The sequence below is a fragment of the Ptiloglossa arizonensis genome, chromosome 14, assembly GCF_051014685.1.
Source record: "Ptiloglossa arizonensis isolate GNS036 chromosome 14, iyPtiAriz1_principal, whole genome shotgun sequence".
Lineage (NCBI taxonomy): Eukaryota > Metazoa > Arthropoda > Insecta > Hymenoptera > Colletidae > Ptiloglossa > Ptiloglossa arizonensis.
In genome coordinates, this window is record NC_135061.1 from 2,322,752 (window position 1) to 2,341,123 (window position 18,372).

An 18,372-nucleotide genomic window follows, 5' to 3' on the forward strand; every position below is an offset into this window, starting at 1 on the left:
TTTCCAACGAAATTTTATACAGATATTCTACAATATAGCGTACGATTTTTTTCATATGTTAATCATTTAATTTTTTACAAACGTTTAAAATCATTTTTCCGAATAAATCTGTTTCTTCTTCAAACCTTGACCATATCCACAATTATTAAAATTTCCGAAAAATTCCCTAGTTCACAAATGAAAAACATTTTCTAATTTCAAACTTCCCAGTTCTCGTCAACAGTGACGACCAACAACAAAGTCTCACATTCGACAAAACTGAAACTTGTATTTCTATTCTCTGCAAAAGACCACATTACTCATTTAACGAGTACTCGATGACAAAAACTCGGAAAATTTACCTATATTTCCACGTCACGGATGTTCCCCTTAACCCATTGACGATCCCCCATAACTCATCCCCCATGTTGACTTGCTCCAAAGACTGTGATGACATCCAAGTCACGAAACATCGTACTTGCACGTTGAAAGCTTCTGATGGCCACTCGCGAAGAGCGTAACGGTACTCTTACGGTCTTCGATGGATTAACCCTTTGCACTCGAAGGGTTATTGCTACCTGAAACTGACGCCTCGATGAAATCTTTTAAATGGGAAAAATTAATACGCAATGGAACATTTTTGTTTCAATACTCGACGTACATATGTTTACATCCTAACCTTTAGCGTCACACTCGACATCGCTTTTCCTTCTGACGCGTCCGATGTCGCGTGTGGCTCGACATAGTTTTGTGTTCTGTCGCGTCCTGTATCAAGTTTTACTCGTATTTAAGTTTTACTGTGTCTAAATTTTAGACCAAATAAGACAAGATAAGAGCTACGGGCCAGAAAATTTCAAACGAGCCATGCATCTTGAACTTCACGCCTTCGCTTTGGTCTTTTCGAACACAACGCAGTGTACAGTTCGAAGTCGTAGCAGAAGCGAGCATTTTCAAAACTAACATTTTTACAAGAAAATTTTATTTTCTAAAGAATATCGCTATAATTTTATTTTATATACCCACTAATTTACATGGTACACACTTGCGAATCCAGCTCGGTCCTGCTGGAACGAAACGGTAAAGAGCGTTCGGTCCGTAAAGGGTTAAAAGAGTGTAATACCTAATTTCCAATTTCAATTTCAAACGAAATTTTCCCAAATTGGAAGAAGTACACCGAATTGTGTGGTCTCCTCTCGAGTTCAAAGGGTTAATAAAAAAGAATCGTTACCAAAGGGAAACCGTAAACGTGTACTATGTAAGTTCCCATTAGATACAAGGAGAGCAACACCACCGGAATTATTTGCACGCCAAGGTGCACCAGCTGTCGTAATTATTATCGCGAGTGAAAAATAAACTGAACGCAACAACAGTGAGGGGAACTCAAGAGCCTATCATTACAGCGAATACCATGTATAACATATTAATAACCAGAACCTATGCCACTGTAATTTCAAACGGTTGATTGCAGGTAACAGTGTACACCAACGTGGCTCGGTGTTTCATTTCCAAGCAGCATTCGTTGCAGTTCTCTTGCACCGATTGCCATTTTCTTTCGAAACTCAAGAATCATTTCGATTACGAAAAGTGAAACGTCTAGTTTCTTGGCTCGAACTCGATCACGATACTTTCGTTGAATACATTATTTTCATCATATCTGCTCCGTTATGTTCAAAAGAGTAACACCGGAGAAAGCGATAAACTTCACACGTCTCAGCGTAGCTCTAAATTGCGGTTGGCCATTGTCGTCAACCGCGACGAAGTTTCAGGTGTTTCGTTTCAAGATCTTGAAGCTCGTAACGTTTCTCAGTGCTTGGACGATCATTCTGCCATTGTTCTACTCGATGTACGTTAATTACGACAACGCGTACATACTCACCAAGGTGGCTTGCTTCATCGTTGCTGTCGTTCACGTGTTCGGACAGTGCACATTCAATATTGTTCATTACGATCGGATTCAGGTAACGTCGACGATTAATTATTATTTCGAACGTGTACAAATTATTGTGTATTAAATCTGTATCAAAGAATAGGAATTTTAAGTATTGATTTATCTTACATCGCGTGTAAAGAGATGTAAATTATGATTACACGTGTATTTGATACACGATTGAAATTGGATGTCGCGTGTTGCAGGCGTTGGTCGAACAAATGATCGATTACTGCGCGAATGCGAAATCGTACGAACGATACGTTCTGCAACGATACGTGGACAAGTTTTCAACATTTTACTGCGTGGCTGCTTATTGGTTTTACGTGACTGCCTCGATTTTCGTGGTTGGGACACTGTTCATATCTCAACCGTTCCCGATTGATGCCGAGTATCCGTTCGCGGTCGATTACGAACCTTTGAAAACGACCATATTCCTGCACCACGGTTACGTGTGCATGCAGTGCGCAGCGATCGTGTGCAGCAACGTGTTCGCTGCACTGTTGTTGCTCTTCGCGGCGGCACGATTCGAGATACTGATGGACGAGCTACGCGTCGTCCAGAACACCGAAATGTTGGTACGGTGTGTGAAAAACTATTACCACGTGAGAAGGTATCAGACAAGTTCGAATCAGAACGATCGACGAGTAAATATTGTTCGTGTACTATGTTACCGTGTTAAATGAGATTGTTCGTGAGGCAATAATGTATTTACAGTTACGCGGAGGAAGTGGTCGGTGTTATTCAATACACGGCAATCTTCACGACAATTATGACCACTTTGCCGCTTGTACTTTGCGGTATCAATGTGATCGGTGTAAGTATATTACGAACGTATCGTATTAATACTAATCAAGAATCGTAGATCGTGGAAATATTTTACCAAACGCGTTCAAATATTTCTACAAACAGCGTCAACCGTTTTTGATCAAAGTGCAATTCTTGTTCATGGCTGGCACTGCTTTGTTGGAGGTTTTCATGTGCGCGTGGCCGGCTGATAATTTATTGGATGTGGTAATGCGTTTTTTTATACTCAAGTGTCCCAAACGTCACCGGTCGATTTATTTTTTTAAGGAATCTCGAACAGTTCGGGTAATCTTCATATTTCTTTTTTTATTTAAAAGTGCAAATTTGGGAGTTTATAACCAAACGAGATATCTTCTAAATGGTTGTCTTGGCTTTTTTTTACAGACAATCGATCTTTTCGAAAAATTGTTGGTCGGCAGAAGTCAGCGTTAAAGATGGCGATTTTTGGTAATACACCTAACAAATTTCACGCGTTATTTCACCGTGTACTTTTCCTCGATTAATTTCCCAACACTCTAGATAACACAGGTCGAGTTTCGGATCAATCGGTTTGACGATTTGAAAATAGCGCGAGATTCGAATCGACCGGTGATTATCGGGACACTTTGTATTCTTATGAATTCTTAATTGTTGTCACGTATCAAGAGTGTTTTTTTTTTTTAATATTTCAGAGCGAAAACACTGTTCGAAGCGTATACGAATCGACATGGTACACACAGATTGCGAAAACGCAGAAATTAGTCCTCCTTACTATAATACCTCAAAAGCCAATAACTATCGGTATGGCGTTCGTCGTTCCAATTCTGTCGTTAAAGTTTTATTGTTCGGTAGGAAAACAAACTTTCTTCAAACGTTCACCGATCTCGTTTTCAATGTCAATTGATAATTGGTCATGTTTCAGTACGTCTCGAATGCATTTTCCTTGTTTACTGCTTTACGGCTCATGATGAACGACGAAGATGAAAGTTGATCGCGCAAAGCTAACGATACCGTGTAAATTAGTTGACTATAGCAATTACCAATTAAACCGATCTATCAGAGTCATTTAGAGATGAATCTTCTCTGTCTGTACCGTCTGTTTCGTTTTAATTTCTCGTTTTAAACAAGAAACACAAATTGATCGACTCACCCTCTCTGTTTCAAATATGGTGGAAAGTTAAAAGCAAATATACATAGAAACTTAAATAACTACGATTTCAAAGGGTCGATTTTACGTAACAGTGTGCTAATGTTTCTTAGAATTTTATTCGAAAAGAGAATTATTACACTGCAGTTCTTCCCGTTGCACCGATTACCCTCCCTTTAGAAACATATTAGAATCGTTTCGATACTTGGCTGCAAACCTCACAGCTCCAAGTGAAAACAATAAATTATGCACACGGGGTGGAATTATTGCTCGAAGGGCTGCACCTGTCCCGCCGTGAACTCAATGTTGATAAATATTCGAACAGAATCGCAAGCGTACAAGTTAAACTGTTACAACACTAACTCGTTTTGTAAAACACAAGTGGATAATTTAAATAAAACTTCGTATCATCGATTACAATGTCTTCGGAGGAAATTATTTATTTATCCGTGAGTCCATGTTTTTAATTCGATCGTTACATGTTATATTACGAATTAAATTAAGACGTGTTCTCATTTGTTATTCGCTGGTTGAATGAACTTGTTTTCACGCATTTGTAACTAGAGGAAAGGGAAGTGTTTCTAGACAAAAAACAATGAGACGATTAACAGGTTAAATCATAGATCACCAAGATTCGATGCAAGAAATACTTGTTTATCTATAAAATTAAATATAATGAAATATTGGTTGGAAAATAAATTTATCATATAAATAATATTCTTCTTTTTTCTTTTAACGTTGAGCTTATAAATTGCATGTACAAATTGGCCATATTGCTTAAAAATATAAACTTTACAACTAAACGTAATCATCACAGACTTTTAACGGGACCTAGCAAACTGAACATTTGATTTCACGTAAAATGGCTCGGATACGTAAACTCGATATTAAGCTTGTTAGGATTAATATGTTACTAATATAGATATATACTATAGTACACCAGACACTGATTTGAAAATTTACTCCTAACAGGACACGCTGTGAACTTTAATGCTAATTTTCGTATATATATTCATACGAATCGGTGCATGTATAGTTGGATTACAGTTACCTTTAGAATCGTTTCAATAAACATGCATTTATTATAATTATAAAGCAATGTTCTACCTATAATAATGATAACTAATCGTTTCGATTTCTAAGGGGGGTCAATGATTTACGTGGAGAAGAAACAGGTGTTACATGAGTATTCTTCGGTATTCCTAACATATTCTCCTTTCCTTTACTATGCGCACGTTTCTCTTCTGCTTTCAATTTCTCGATTATTTTCTGCTGCTGTTCCGTTATCCTCATCTTGACGTACAACTCCTGAAAATATACAAATACATAATATATTTTAACACTTGAAATTTATAACAAGCACACCGATACACCGACGCGTTAAAACTTAATTAACGAACGATCTAAGCGAGAAACAAATTCACACGCTTCGATCAGGACATTTATTTATGCGTCTATTACTTGCAGAAGTATAAACTCATAAACCGTATACACTGACCAAGATGTAATCGATACACGAATTAACGAAAATATTTTTTACACCTAACCGAAAGAACAAAATACTAATCGTCGTTACAAGAAAAAACACTACATGCAATGCAAACTGCTCGCAAGCCCAAGAAAGAGGATCAGATGCACCTGTTCTAATTGGTTGATTTTGTCTTTCAATTGAGACACATGCTTAATCCTTTGTCTGTGATTCTGATGACCAATCAACTCGGCATACTTCTCGCTGATCTCTTGATAATCGTTCGCGAGACGCTTGTTGTATTCGAGAAGATTTGTTATTTTCCTAGGTGAACAAAACCAGACTTGTCACATCATTGTCCAACGAGTAGAATTTGTAAAACAGATAGCACACACGTGTGAGAAAACTTACTCATCGGCTGATTCTCGACAAACTTTATTTTCTTCGAACGCCCCGATCTTATCCTGCGAAGAAATAACACTTTGATAAACGTTTCATTAAAATCAGTTAATATTCTTGCTCGAAGGTTTCATTATTCTTTTCGTACGTTAAAAGCGTTCGTGTACCAAGTACCAATTACCTGCATAACGTGATCCTTTTCTTTGAGTTCTCTAATTTGATCAGATAGTTCTCGAATTTTAGCAATTGTCTAAAAACATCAACAATAGATTCGATGGTCGCATATCGTATCGTGGAAAGAATAGATAATACACCAATATTAAAAAGTATACCTCGTCCAGTGCAATTTTATGTTTGGCTGATTGAGCCTCTAATAGTTTGTTAGTGTCCTCCAAAGCTGCTTTACTGGCTTTCAGTTGCTCTTTCAGCTTATTGTTGAGCAATTCTATTTGAGAAATCTCCAACTCTTGAGCATCGTACCTTTCTTCCAACGTAAGTAGCATGTCTTGTGCTTCGCTGAGGTTGTTAGCCATTCCGTGAAGTTGCTTCTGCATCTGGTATATTAAATTTATAATTACAATATCAGTCGTTAGACAGAATAATAATCCTCGAAAATATTCACGTCTCGAGAAAAGAAACGAACGAACCTCGGCATTCTGAGCATCTTTCACGTTACAATCGTCTTGTAATTTCGTTATCTCGTTCGTTACTATTTGCCTTATATCTTCGATTTTTGCTTCGAATATTGATCTGATCGACTCCACTTCGTTCAAACTTTCAGCTTCCAGTTGATTGAGCAACCCTTTCTTAGCGTCTAATTGTTCCATTAACGTGTGCACTTGTACGTGCACCATTTGTGAATTGTTGCGCATTATATTCAATAAATCACGGTGCTCGTTTATACAGTCTTCACCGCGTTTCAATTCACGTTGCAGACGTTCTACTTCGGCGTTACTTTGCGCTAAACGTTTCGTCAATGCAGCAACAGATGATTGATTTTCGGCCATTATTAGTTCAAATCTGGACAATATTTTAATAGTTTCAATGTATATACATACAGTTTACGTACAAATAGGTGCACACGAATGAAAAATTGTACCTCTTTCTTCTAGAAACCATTTCTGCTGCTTCGGATCGAATCTGATCTTTCAAAGCCCTCAATTCTTCCTTTTTTCCCGCCAATTCAGTCTCGGCACGATCTAGCTCCATTTGCAAACTCTGACTAAAACTCTCCTAATTTTTCCACATTTAATCACTTGTAACAATGTCGCTAATTTCATTTATCGGTATTTCAGCACTTACGTATACAAGTTGGTGTCTAACACTAATTACCTGAGTTTCCGCGGTGGACTTTAGCTCTTCGATAATCGTGGTAAGTTTAGCGATTTCAACGTCTTTCTGCGCAAGTTCTTCGTTCAAAATGGCGCGTTCCATTTCCACTTGTGCTAAACATGCTTTGTAACTTTCCGCCGTTAGTCGCATTTCCTCCTTTACAGCAGCCTTTGTGTCTTCGATCATAGAATTTACCTACAGTAACGAATTTATATTAAAAATTCAAAATAGATACCAACAACTATCTGGTAACCATTATAAAATGTAAATTCAAGAAGAACTTCGAAGATGAAACATCGTCGGTATAAATTTAACGATTAATTCTTTTCCAATGTATTAAACTCAATTTTTATTTAAATATTAGGCAACAGTGTTCAGTGATGTTTTGAATTTTATTTTATGCAAATACACAGCTTACTTTGGCATCGTTCTCCGCGATGGTTCGTTTCAGGCTTTCCTCGTAATCGGCGATTTCATCGGTTAAATGAGTAATGAAAGAATTCAGTTCAGATTTATCCTGTTCCAATGAACTGATTTCACATTTCCGTGTTTCGGTCAACTCCTCCAATTTCATTACCAGTTCTTCAACTTGTGTTTCAAGGGCACTGATCTGCGAAGCAAAATCAAACGATCGAAATCAACATGCAACAATTCCAAGAGTCAATTTCTCAACGTCGTAACGTTCGTTCTTACGTTTTCTTCGTTGGCGCGTTTTTTACTGATCGATTCGGATTCCAACGTGGCTATTCTATTCGTAAAATTCGCGATGCGACTTCTCAGCTCCTCCTCTATTGCATTTCTTGCTTCAATCTCACGTTCTTTCTCCTTCGAGACTTCTAGCAATTGACAACGAAGGTGCTCTAATTCGAATTGATGTTTCTCGACGTGATCGTTCAATACATCTTGCTGCAATTTAGCCTGAATGATAAAAAATACAAATAAAAAATCCGAGACAATCAGATTACATATTTCAGTCACGTAAAATATTCTACAACCATTGTTTCCATGTCTTTTCTGTGTTGATCTTCAGTGTTTGTTTGCTTCTCAAGTATCTCCTCTAGTTGTAATTCTAACTTTCGAGTCTCTATCTTCATATCTTCGATGTGTTTTTCGTGCTCCTGTATGGTTTTGTCTTTGTTTATACATTCTACGTGAAGATCCGCCAGCTGATGTTCAGACTTGTACTTCAATTTCTTTGTGCTGGTCGGTATGAGCGCACGCGGCTTCGCTTTTGAACAAGATCTTGGAGACACTTTTCTCCGCGGGAGTTGTGGCTACGAATAAACACGATTCGATTGAAATTAACATTCATTCTGAGAATATTTCGGTATTTATTTTAATTTCAGCAATATGATTTCCTTTTGGTTGAATTCTGGTTACTCACCGTCCTAAAACTCGCAAACACGTTACCCGTACTTTTCGTGGAAACTGACAGATTGCATTCGGCGCTCACCACGCTTTTGTTATCGAGAAATCTGTCCGATTTCTCAATAACAAGACCTTTTATCTTAATGTCGAACTTAGGATCGTACGCTCCCGGTGGAGGTACTTTATCTGTAAAATTTGCTTTTTAAATAGAAATTCAAAAACATGTTGAACTCCTTTAGATTATTACTAATATACTAATATTCAAATTTTACATAAAATTCTAACAGGAATAATGGGTATCACTTTCTGTAGAAATTTCTATAGAAATTTTTCAAGAAGAGAGTTGCATTCCATCGTGAACATTCGTGAAAATTTTCATACGTTTAATTTCGTACAACGCGGAGCTTGTTTTTCGAAAGATACTGTGATTATATAATCTTTGTTTTGGTATTGATTAACAAAGTTCGAGAAATCGTCCACTCTGGCCCGGCCGGTTTTTAAATTTTGCAAGTATCTCGGAAACTAAGATAGACCGCATGTACACGCAAAGGAAAAAGTGATTGCAAATCTTGTCCTCTACAACATATCCACAAATAATTGAAATCGGTAAGTAGGCCAAACTTCTAAACAATTACCCTTGGAATTTTTTATGTACCACTTGTCCTATTTTTATATAGAATGTATAGTTTATCTGCTGTACGTGATTTTTGTGTCGTACAAGAATATGTATTGCAAAATACCATATAAGCTACAGGAAAATTCTGTAGAATTACTATACAAGCTTCATGTATATCAACTGCCCCCCAAAATATGGCCAAATCCTTACAATCCATACAAAAATCAGATATGCGTATAATGGATGGTTTTATCGTTTAGATAACAAATCGATTCCTATTCGTTTATCTTCGTTATTCGAATTATAAATAAAAAATAAACCTCCATCCAAATAAAAATTTTATCCAGTTTATCTAGATATGCAAGCAAAGAATTACAATTATTCGAATAAATATATATTTTGTCTAGGTGATAATCTGGATAAAGATTTATTTAATTTCATTCCAATATTCGACTATGTTTCAACGACGAATCATCAAAGTTGAGAACAACTTTTGTCCCTCTCTGACTCGAGGTCCTCCATAGTCTACCAAGGCGGTTACATCTCTATGGGGTCATAGAATTACCAGGTGCACGTTGTAACGACTGCCCCTTCTTACAGAGTTCCCCAACGAAACCGACCCTTACATTCCGTTTTCTTTTATCCCTACTCCCTTGCTTTCATACTTTGGTGCAGCATTTAAAAATTAAATATCCTTGTGCATTATTCTTCCCTTGCGATTTAATCCGACGTTGCTTTGTGTTTTTACATTATTGTTCTAACTCAGCCTTTTAATCACTTTCGACGCTGCATAATTTTAAGATTTCGTAATCGTTAGATGGTGCAATTTGCATGAAAATTTGCCAAGCATATATACATATAAAACACGCCTAAATTTCCACGATTCATCCCCAACGTTTGAAATTTCGAGTTCGACATAATCTGAGCATATTGACAAAGACACTGACGTAGATAAAACGAGAAAGATACAGTAGATCGAGCAACGACCGATACCGGATGCGTTGCAACAAACATTCAATTTCAAGAACTTAAATTTCCGTAATTTTCATTCTATTTTTATAAAAATGACACAGATCGATATGGTTCTCCCGATAAAAATGAGTCCAAATACGACAACAAATCGAACGAATTTTCATTAGCAATCAATATTTAATATATGTACTCCAGGTGTTGAAAATTGAAAGATACTAACACAAGTTTACATGTTGCACGAATAATATCAATTATTCAATTTTTAAAGCTGTCGAAAAGGTCTTTGGTTCGTGGATATTTTTCATTTTTAAATATGTTGTAAAAATCAATATTTCGAACGATTGTATTTTTTTTTCGAATAAATTTCCGGATAAATTTTCTTTATCTACCAAAAGTTTGCTATAAAGTTAAAAAGAAACGGTGAACGTAAAACCATCGAACTGGTTAGCCACCTAACCATCAGGAAAAAGTGTATATCCATTCGATCTCGTATGATTTTCGACATTTTAGCAAATGCATCTTTAAACGTATATACATACGTACGTACGATGCATACAAAATCGCAGTTCCTTGGATGCACTTTTTTCCTTGACCGTTGTGAAGCCACGTGGATCAAAATTTTTAAATTCGTTCGTTATGCCTTTACTGTCGACTATCGTGACGTGTTTATAGAAACAATAGACAAGTAGCAGCGACATATGGGTAAAATTAAACGTAAAACAATTTTTCAAAAGACAAAGTTGTTCAAAATATCACCCTTTATAATACATTTAAACTCGAACAAAATTCTAATTCTATTTATGGCATATTTAGACTCTATTTTATTGGGAGAAGTTTGTCGATCTATTTGCGTAATTTTCGTAATGATAAAATGAAAATCATGGAAATTAACGTTTCTCAAAATTCAATGTTTCGTCACAATGTACCTACACGGTACAATGTACCTGCACAAGTACCTACTTTTTGAAGTATACCGCTTCGACCGTTACTGCTCGGTCTACTATACCTCTCTCGTTTCCTCTCGCTATAGTTGTTCTCTTTCTCGGGTGCATGCCCGAAATAAAATCGCTACCTGTAACGTGAGAATTTCAACGTGGACCCCGAAACTCGTGGAAATTTAACCGTGCGCCACTCTACCAAGAACTAAATGATTAATTACAATTAAGTAAAATTCCTGGTTTAACACTGAATTAATGATTAAATTGCTGATGTAGAACGTGAACTATTTTCAGACACTATTGCGTATAAAATGAAATTTCAGTTTTGGAAATATCTTCTAATTTTAATCGATTATTATTCAATTTGGAGTACAGTATGCGTACACGTTCTAACAAACATGCACTAATCTCAAATTGTTCGTCAATGCACAAAACAAAAAGAATATAAATACTTTTATTAGATTGTTCATTCTACGATGGTTTAAGATAATAATTTAAGAATAATAAATAATAAAAATAGCGATTAGATAGTAAATTGATTATTACGACGAACACGTTTACTCAAGATGCATATACGTATCGTGTGTGCACTAAAGAAACATAAAGGAGTGTACTCACTTTCAAATTCGTTAAATCTTTGGATTCTGGCTTTCGAGAACGACATTGTTAAGTGTTTTTAATAGATTCGAAGAAATATACACGACCAGTGGAAGCGACGTTAACAGTAATTTACTATTTAACACTTAACCGATCTTGATTTGTAAAAATGTACACTTATCCATGTACGTTGAACGTCTTCTTCCTTTGAACTCTAAACCGCGAATGTTGGCAAAGATTGTGCTGCCTCTACTTCCCAGGCACTAGCCAACGTTTCTTCGTTCGGAAAGCTGCACCGGTTTTCCCATTTAAAATGACGGTTACAGAAGTTCAATGGGGCGCAAGAGCGAATCAAAAGGCTTGCGTTACGCAACAGACCAATCCGGTAACGGAGACATCGATGAATGAGGCCAGTACCGTAATAAGGGTCACCGACGCCACTTCTTTCAAGTTTTAACATATTTACGGATACACGTACGTACGTATGACGTTTGCAAAATTATTGGTAAACGATTAATAGTATTAATCAAATGTAACCAAACGTAACTAATTAATAGAGTAAACAAGAGAAATACAGACTCGAACAAGGGTATATTTCAAATACCAATCCTCTGCTTTCGAATCGTCTTGAGAGTTCTTTAAAGAATAATTAAATGACAAAAGTTAACCAGTAACATGTACCGGAATTGTTCTAGCATTCTTTTATTCGTCACTACTGTATTATGTAAATTGTTTTTATTTGGCAGGTTGACAAGTTGACAAAACTTGTTTCTCCTCCGATTCTTTTCACGTCTAATACTGTTATAGGAGAAGAGAATATCGTATTAGTGTAGTATTAACAGTTATGAACAATTTCGTACATTTTCTTATGTCGTGTATACGTTTAATCTGAAAACAGAGGATCGAAACGTAATTTAAAATATACGCTGGTTAACTACTGCACTTTTTTTGTTTATTTTATTTACGTTATACATACACACTTCTACAAATTACTTCCTTCATAGAACTCATAAAAAAGAATAAAATAATTTCAGTAAGTATACTAAACTTTCTTATCATATTTAAGATTTGAAATTTCTAAACCAATAATTCTTTACATAATAATGTATTATTGTTGAAGGTACCACCAACTAATAGAGTCGAATTTCAAATGGAGATAAGTTATCGCTAAAAGTTTTCGTTTAAATAAAGGTTTCAAACCGATCTAACATTCGTTTCAGACTATTACACAAATGTACAAATTTAATAAATTAAATCGTGACGAAGAAAGAAGGCAAGTTTCAAACTATTACACAAATGTAATAAATTAAATCGTGACGAAGAAAGAAGGAAAGTTTCAGATTATTACACGAATGTACAAATATAATAAATTAAATCGTGACGAAGAAAAAAGGAAAGTTTCAGACTATTACACGAACGTACAAATGTAATAAATAAAGTCGTGACAAAGAAAGAAGGCAAGTTTCAGACTATTACACGAACGTACAAATGTAATAAATTAAATCGTGACGAAAAAAGAAGGAAAATTGCTTTCCCGCGTATTATTTTCCGTGGGATCGAATCGAGAGTTGTCGATACATTATAGTAACTGTAAACATTGTTTCGAAGCAAAATCAAGTTTGTTTATACCTATAGAAATACAGTTCGTAGATTTTTCATGTTAAAAATAACGAATTGGCGGCAAGATTCCCGTTTTGGCGGGTGTTTGTATGCACGAGGAGTAGGCGCAAATGGGAAACAGCTGTTTCGAAATGCAAGCGACACGTCTCTATGGGGATGTAGCATTACCAGGTGTAGCCTGTAACGTACTGACTGCCCCTTTTTTCGTGTCCCCATAGCGAAATCGTCCCTCAGTTATACCTTCTTTCAACCCACCTCCCGCTTTCTGCACTTCTTCATACGTGTCACATTTAAAGATTAGATGTCATTGCCCTTCCTTGTCCTTTCTTTCGTTCCAATATTGCATTCTTTCGTATGTATATATCCAAATTGATCGTTTTACACTTAGGTAGTAATTTAGTTATGCCCTCTTTTAACTCACCTCCCGCTTCCTGCACTTCTTCATACGTGTCACATTTAAAGATTAGATGTCATTGCCCTTCCTTGTCCTTTCTTTCGTTCCAATATTGCATTCTTTCGTATATATATATCCAAATTGATCGTTTTACACTTAGGTAGTAATTTAGTTATGCCCTCTTTTAACTCACCTCACACTTCCTGCACTTCTTCATACGTGTCACATTTAAAGATTAAATGTCATTGTGCATCATTGTCCTTTCTTTCGTTCCAATATTGCATTCTTTCGTATATGTATACCCAAATTGATCGTTTTAAACTTAGTAATTTAGTCATATCTTCTTTTAACCCACCTCCCACTTCCTACACTTCTTCATACGTGTCACATTTAAAGATTAGATGTCATTGTGCATCATTGTCCTTCCTTTCGTTCCAATATTGCATTCTTTCGTATATGTATACCCAGATTGATCGTTTTACGCTTAGTTAGTAATTTAGTAATAACAATATTTTAATATACAAAATTAGATACTGTACTGTTGCAGTAAATTTTGTCAAATACGTGTAAATAATTACCAAATGAATAATTGTGAGCAAATAAATACACAGATACACAGATTGCACAATTTACACAAACTTTTGACAAGTTCAGAGCCAAATTGTGTACACGTTGTAAATAGAATTTATACTGTATGTTCAATTTTAGGTATTCGGATTCAGAGTTAACAGCACGCGACCTTAACCATGGAAAAATTACAACTCGAACGTGAACGTTCGTAATCTAGTTGTTTCGCTGTGCAAGACGTGTTCTTATGTTTTTTTATATACGTACAATGATAAACGCAACGCAACCTAAATGTTTCGTTAACCTTTTGAGAAAGATCTGCGAACGATAGAACTCTAGAACGTTTCCCATGGACACGTCATGTCGAACAACAAAGGCAAACCTCTAGAGAACACCGACATAAAGACACCTAGTTCCTTATTCTCTCTCGCTGGTACGAACTTCATTTTTACCTATATTTACCTACGTATCGTCGTTTCAAAAACTTTGATCTGTCGTCTTTTTTCTTTTTTTCTCTCTCGTGGTTCATCGTTGCATTCAACATAGTCACAAGTAACACGATGTTAATGTCTCGTTACGTTTCTCGAATAGAGTAAAGAAAAAGCAAAAAGATTGCTCGAATAGGAATCGAAAGGTAAGCTACTTTCAAGACTGTTTAATTACCAATTTTATAATCGAACGTAACAAATAAACGAATTTTCAGTCCGTGTTAATCTACATTATAACCTCTTACATCCTGTCAGTTTATTAATTACCACATCGAGGTAAATTTAAAAGATACGTTAAAGGTAAAGCACATTTACGGATATTCGGTAGCCATAATAATTCTAATTTACTAGTATTCTCATATAATTGTTCACTTTTATAAAAAGTATACTATACGGACAATATCTTTTAATTTCTTTGAAATTCGAAATGTATCAACGTAAAATCTTCTAAACGGACATGGCTGTTTAATTTTCGCTAAAAGAATCTAATTGCATTTGTATTTATTATCGTTATTAACGAAACATGGAAAATAATGCGTAACTGGCACGATGTGTGTCTCTGTTAAACGCTACGATCGGATAAAATTCAACTGGTTGTACAAAGTCGATTTCACGATCGTAAATAAATTGCTAATTGACAAAATGATCGACTTCCTGATACCAGTTGAGTTCGACTCCACTGTAACGCTTATTTAAATTCGACGTATAAATTTTAACCACTAACGTCCAACTTTGAACGCTCGACGAACAAACAGTGGACGTAACCTCGATGGTGCAGATCACTCGTTCGACGAAGAGGAAGAAGACAGCCCCGTGAGAAGCAGGAGCAGCTCTGAGGGAAGTTCTCCTTCCGATTTGAGAAAACGTCTTCGGGGTCTCCCCTCACCGAACGAAGCTACACGTTTGGCGAATCGTGTGATCAACATCAGTCGTCGTCTTTCCCGGAAACGGGAGCTCTACTTTTACAGCACGACGAATCGTATCGACGAGAACGTCGAGAGAGAAGAGAGGGAGGAACAAGAGGAACGAAAAACATCGTCGAGGAAACCTTTCGTCGAGTCGAAAGCAAAAGACGCTCGAGCACGCAGAAGAGCAAGAAAACTACATCTCGAAAGTGTAAAGAATCAAATAATGGGCGTCTCGCAACCTAGCGAAGACAATACTTCCAGATTGAACAACAATAACGGAACGATGGCTACCTGTACGGTAATAGAAAGCACGCCATTGGAAGGAAAATCCGAACAGTTAACACCTTCTATGATCGAAACGCCGAAAAGTTACTCTCAAAGGTTTTCGCCATTATCGGGAAGAACACCGAACACTCTCAGTTCGTATCGACACAGTGTCGTCAACGATTCGTCCAGGTCGCAAGGAAGTAATCCGTCGTTGCTTCGTCTTTACTCCAGTTTGTCCCTCGAGAATTCACCGAAAAATAAAATTGAGCTGCAACCACTCTCGCCGGTTTCTTCGAGCAACGTTCAACCTGCCAAGTTCAGTGGTTATAGAACTCAAGTTGGTCTCGATCTGAAAAATCTCAGTTCCGGCAGCGAGTTGGATTCCAGCCGTGAGAATTCCTCGAGCGGAGTCCATTTCGATCCGAAAACCGATCGTTCGGCTACAGCTGCAACTTCCGTTCGTCTCACCGGATTATCCCCCAATAGAAACCCTTTAAATTTTAACGATCGTTCGTCGTCCGTGTCTTCGACAGCGAGACGTCGTTCGCGATTAAAATCATCCACGAGAGATGTTCACAGTGCCGCGCTCTCCTCTGAAGAGTATTTCATCGACGAATTACAAGAAAAACGGAAAGAAAATACTTCCACACGAGCGAGAAATAAAGATGACCGCGAGTTGTTTGTAGGAACGGACAACCGTGACTTTGCGGCTACTTCCAACCGTCAAGAGTACACGAATGTTCCCACTCTTGTTCTGAATTCGCGAGAAGCGTCTTGTTTCGCGTCACCGGTCGCCAAGAATCGTGAAACGAGGTGTTTGAACGCGGACGATTTGATCGTCGCGCTCTCGAACGTCTCTCTGGCGCAGCAAGTGACGAGCGACGCGCGTACTCGCGGTCAGTTGCACGGTGCAGTCTCGAGGGTGGGGTCCCCCGTAACTAACGCGACGTTGGATAAAAGTTCGAGAGCGATGTCACTGAAACGCGAGGAGACTCGTATCAAAAGTAACCCGTCCATCGTATCGTCACCGAGTCTGCCATCGAGGATACCGGTGAAAGTCCCGAACGACAAGCACAGAATCTCACCGAACGTGAAGAAATTCATCGAGGTTAATTCGAGTGTTTCGATCGACTCGAACGAACAAACGTTTCGAAACAGACAATTGCCCGAGTTGTATCGATCCGACCTGGAAAAGAACGACCGAGTTGCACAGTCTGGCGACGATCTCTCCTCTTTGGAAAGTTACTCGAGCGTAAATTACGAAGAGAACGTTAATCGAGCGACTGTTTCGTCAACGAATGTCAATTCCAAGGAACCGTGCGAACGTTCCGATTCGAGACACGCATCGAACTCACCGCAGAATTGCAGCGAATCGGACTGCTTCGAAAGAACGATCTCGAGAGACGTTCTCTCGAGGAACGAGAGTTCGTTTCAAGTTCGAACAAACAGCGACGATCGATGCGAAGAGACGCGAAATCGTACAGACAGCGGTGATCTCGGTGTCAGCGAGCCTACTTCCGTCAACAGACTCACCGTAGAAGACACCTTCGTATCGTCCAACTTCTCCGAGGATCGAAAGGATCACAGAGTCAGCGACAGAACGGACAGCGTTCTCACGAAGAGCGAAACGATCTCTCTCGCGTCACCAGATTGTCGCGAACTTTTATCAGCGAAGGAGCAAGAATACCACTTCGAATCGAGGATAAAGTCTATCGAGTCTACGATGTTGGTGCATCCGTATCGAACGATCAGCTATCGAGTGAAATACTCGAAACCTAGCTACGAAGGTGACGTATGCGAAAGGATAACCGAGACGGTCGAGCCCAATTTGAATCTTCAGAATCGGATCGGAGACGGTTGTTGTCAGGACGTTTTCGTCGAGGAGGACAAGTTGCAATCAGAGGAGGAAGCTTTGATTTCGTCGCCAGAAACGAAGAAGACTTCGAGAAACGGTAAAACGGTCGACAATCGTGTTCGATTTTCTTTGGAGAGGATGGCGGCTGAACAGATTCGAAGGAACATCTACGCGGAACAAACGAAGACCATACAATCGGGTACTGTCGCGTACGTCACAGAGACGTTCCACGAGGGCCCTGCGTACTCGTTGTCTCACTCTTCGTCCATGTCCAAGCTGCAACATCCGTACGACGCGACAAGGGACTCTCCGAGATTCGGGAAAAAGAGCCAAGACCGATTTCCGTTCACGATTTCGGAGAAGACGAGCGCTGCATCGATGAAGTACAAAGTTCCCGGCCGATTCGATAGCCTCACGGAGGATACCAGCTCTCTGGACAGGGTCTACAAGCTGGATATACACCCCAGTATAACCAGACTCGCCGATCGTGGACTCGAGGATACCGCGGTGAGTATCGTCGGTTACGAGAAAGAAGGACAAACTCGATCCTCGGGTATGCGAGGATTCGTGAAGAGAGTCTCCGTCAGATTGAGGAAGTCCAAAAAACGCGACGAGATCAAGCTGGATCCGAACACCGCGAACGTGATCTACGAGAATCGAGATTATTGCGTGGACTCTGTTGCGGACAGTTGCTCAGACTCCTCTTCGACGAAGGAGTTCAAGGTGTACGAGAATACATTGGAA

At 38.2% G+C, this 18,372-nt stretch overlaps 2 protein-coding genes across 3 annotated transcripts; one reads left to right on the forward strand and one right to left on the reverse strand.

Moving 5' to 3' along the window:
- The first annotated feature begins 2,123 nt into the window (after positions 1–2,123).
- Positions 2,124–4,126, forward strand: LOC143154293 (uncharacterized). 2 transcript variants are annotated; one of them, XM_076326267.1, is made up of 5 exons: positions 2,124–2,519; positions 2,624–2,723; positions 2,819–2,920; positions 3,385–3,540; positions 3,615–4,126. In XM_076326267.1, the coding sequence occupies exons 1-5, from the start codon at positions 2,128–2,130 to the stop codon at positions 3,681–3,683; spliced, it is 819 nt and encodes a 272-aa protein (XP_076182382.1). In that variant the 5' UTR covers positions 2,124–2,127; the 3' UTR covers positions 3,684–4,126. The 2 variants fall into 2 exon arrangements, with proteins under 2 accessions (XP_076182382.1, XP_076182381.1); XM_076326266.1 differs by having other exon boundaries at positions 3,385–4,126.
- Positions 4,127–4,961: 835 nt separating this feature from the next.
- LOC143154297 (uncharacterized) lies at positions 4,962–11,596 on the reverse strand. Its single transcript, XM_076326278.1, has 13 exons — positions 11,551–11,596; positions 8,423–8,592; positions 8,034–8,312; positions 7,732–7,956; positions 7,457–7,648; positions 7,039–7,233; positions 6,806–6,939; positions 6,354–6,726; positions 6,039–6,260; positions 5,888–5,956; positions 5,719–5,771; positions 5,478–5,631; positions 4,962–5,147 (listed from the first exon to the last, which is right to left on the reverse strand). Exons 1-13 carry the CDS (start codon positions 11,594–11,596, stop codon positions 4,962–4,964), a joined length of 2,298 nt encoding a protein of 765 aa, XP_076182393.1.
- Between the last annotated feature and the right edge of the window lie 6,776 nt (positions 11,597–18,372).

Bases quoted from the DNA above. Each gene is read 5' to 3' on its own strand.
- LOC143154293 (XM_076326266.1), top strand. From the start codon at position 2,128: ATGATCGATTACTGCGCGAATGCGAAATCGTACGAACGATACGTTCTG. The intron at 2,520-2,623 runs GTATCAGACAAG...ATGTATTTACAG, and splicing joins AACTATTACCACGTGAGAAG to TTACGCGGAGGAAGTGGTCG. The intron at 2,921-3,384 runs GTAATGCGTTTT...TTAATATTTCAG, and splicing joins CTGATAATTTATTGGATGTG to AGCGAAAACACTGTTCGAAG.
- LOC143154297 (XM_076326278.1), bottom strand. From the start codon at position 11,596: ATGTCGTTCTCGAAAGCCAGAATCCAAAGATTTAACGAATTTGAAA. The intron at 8,593-11,550 runs GTGAGTACACTC...CAAATTTTACAG, and splicing joins AAGATTTAACGAATTTGAAA to ATAAAGTACCTCCACCGGGA. The intron at 8,313-8,422 runs GTGAGTAACCAG...GTTTATTCGTAG, and splicing joins TGTTTGCGAGTTTTAGGACG to CCACAACTCCCGCGGAGAAA.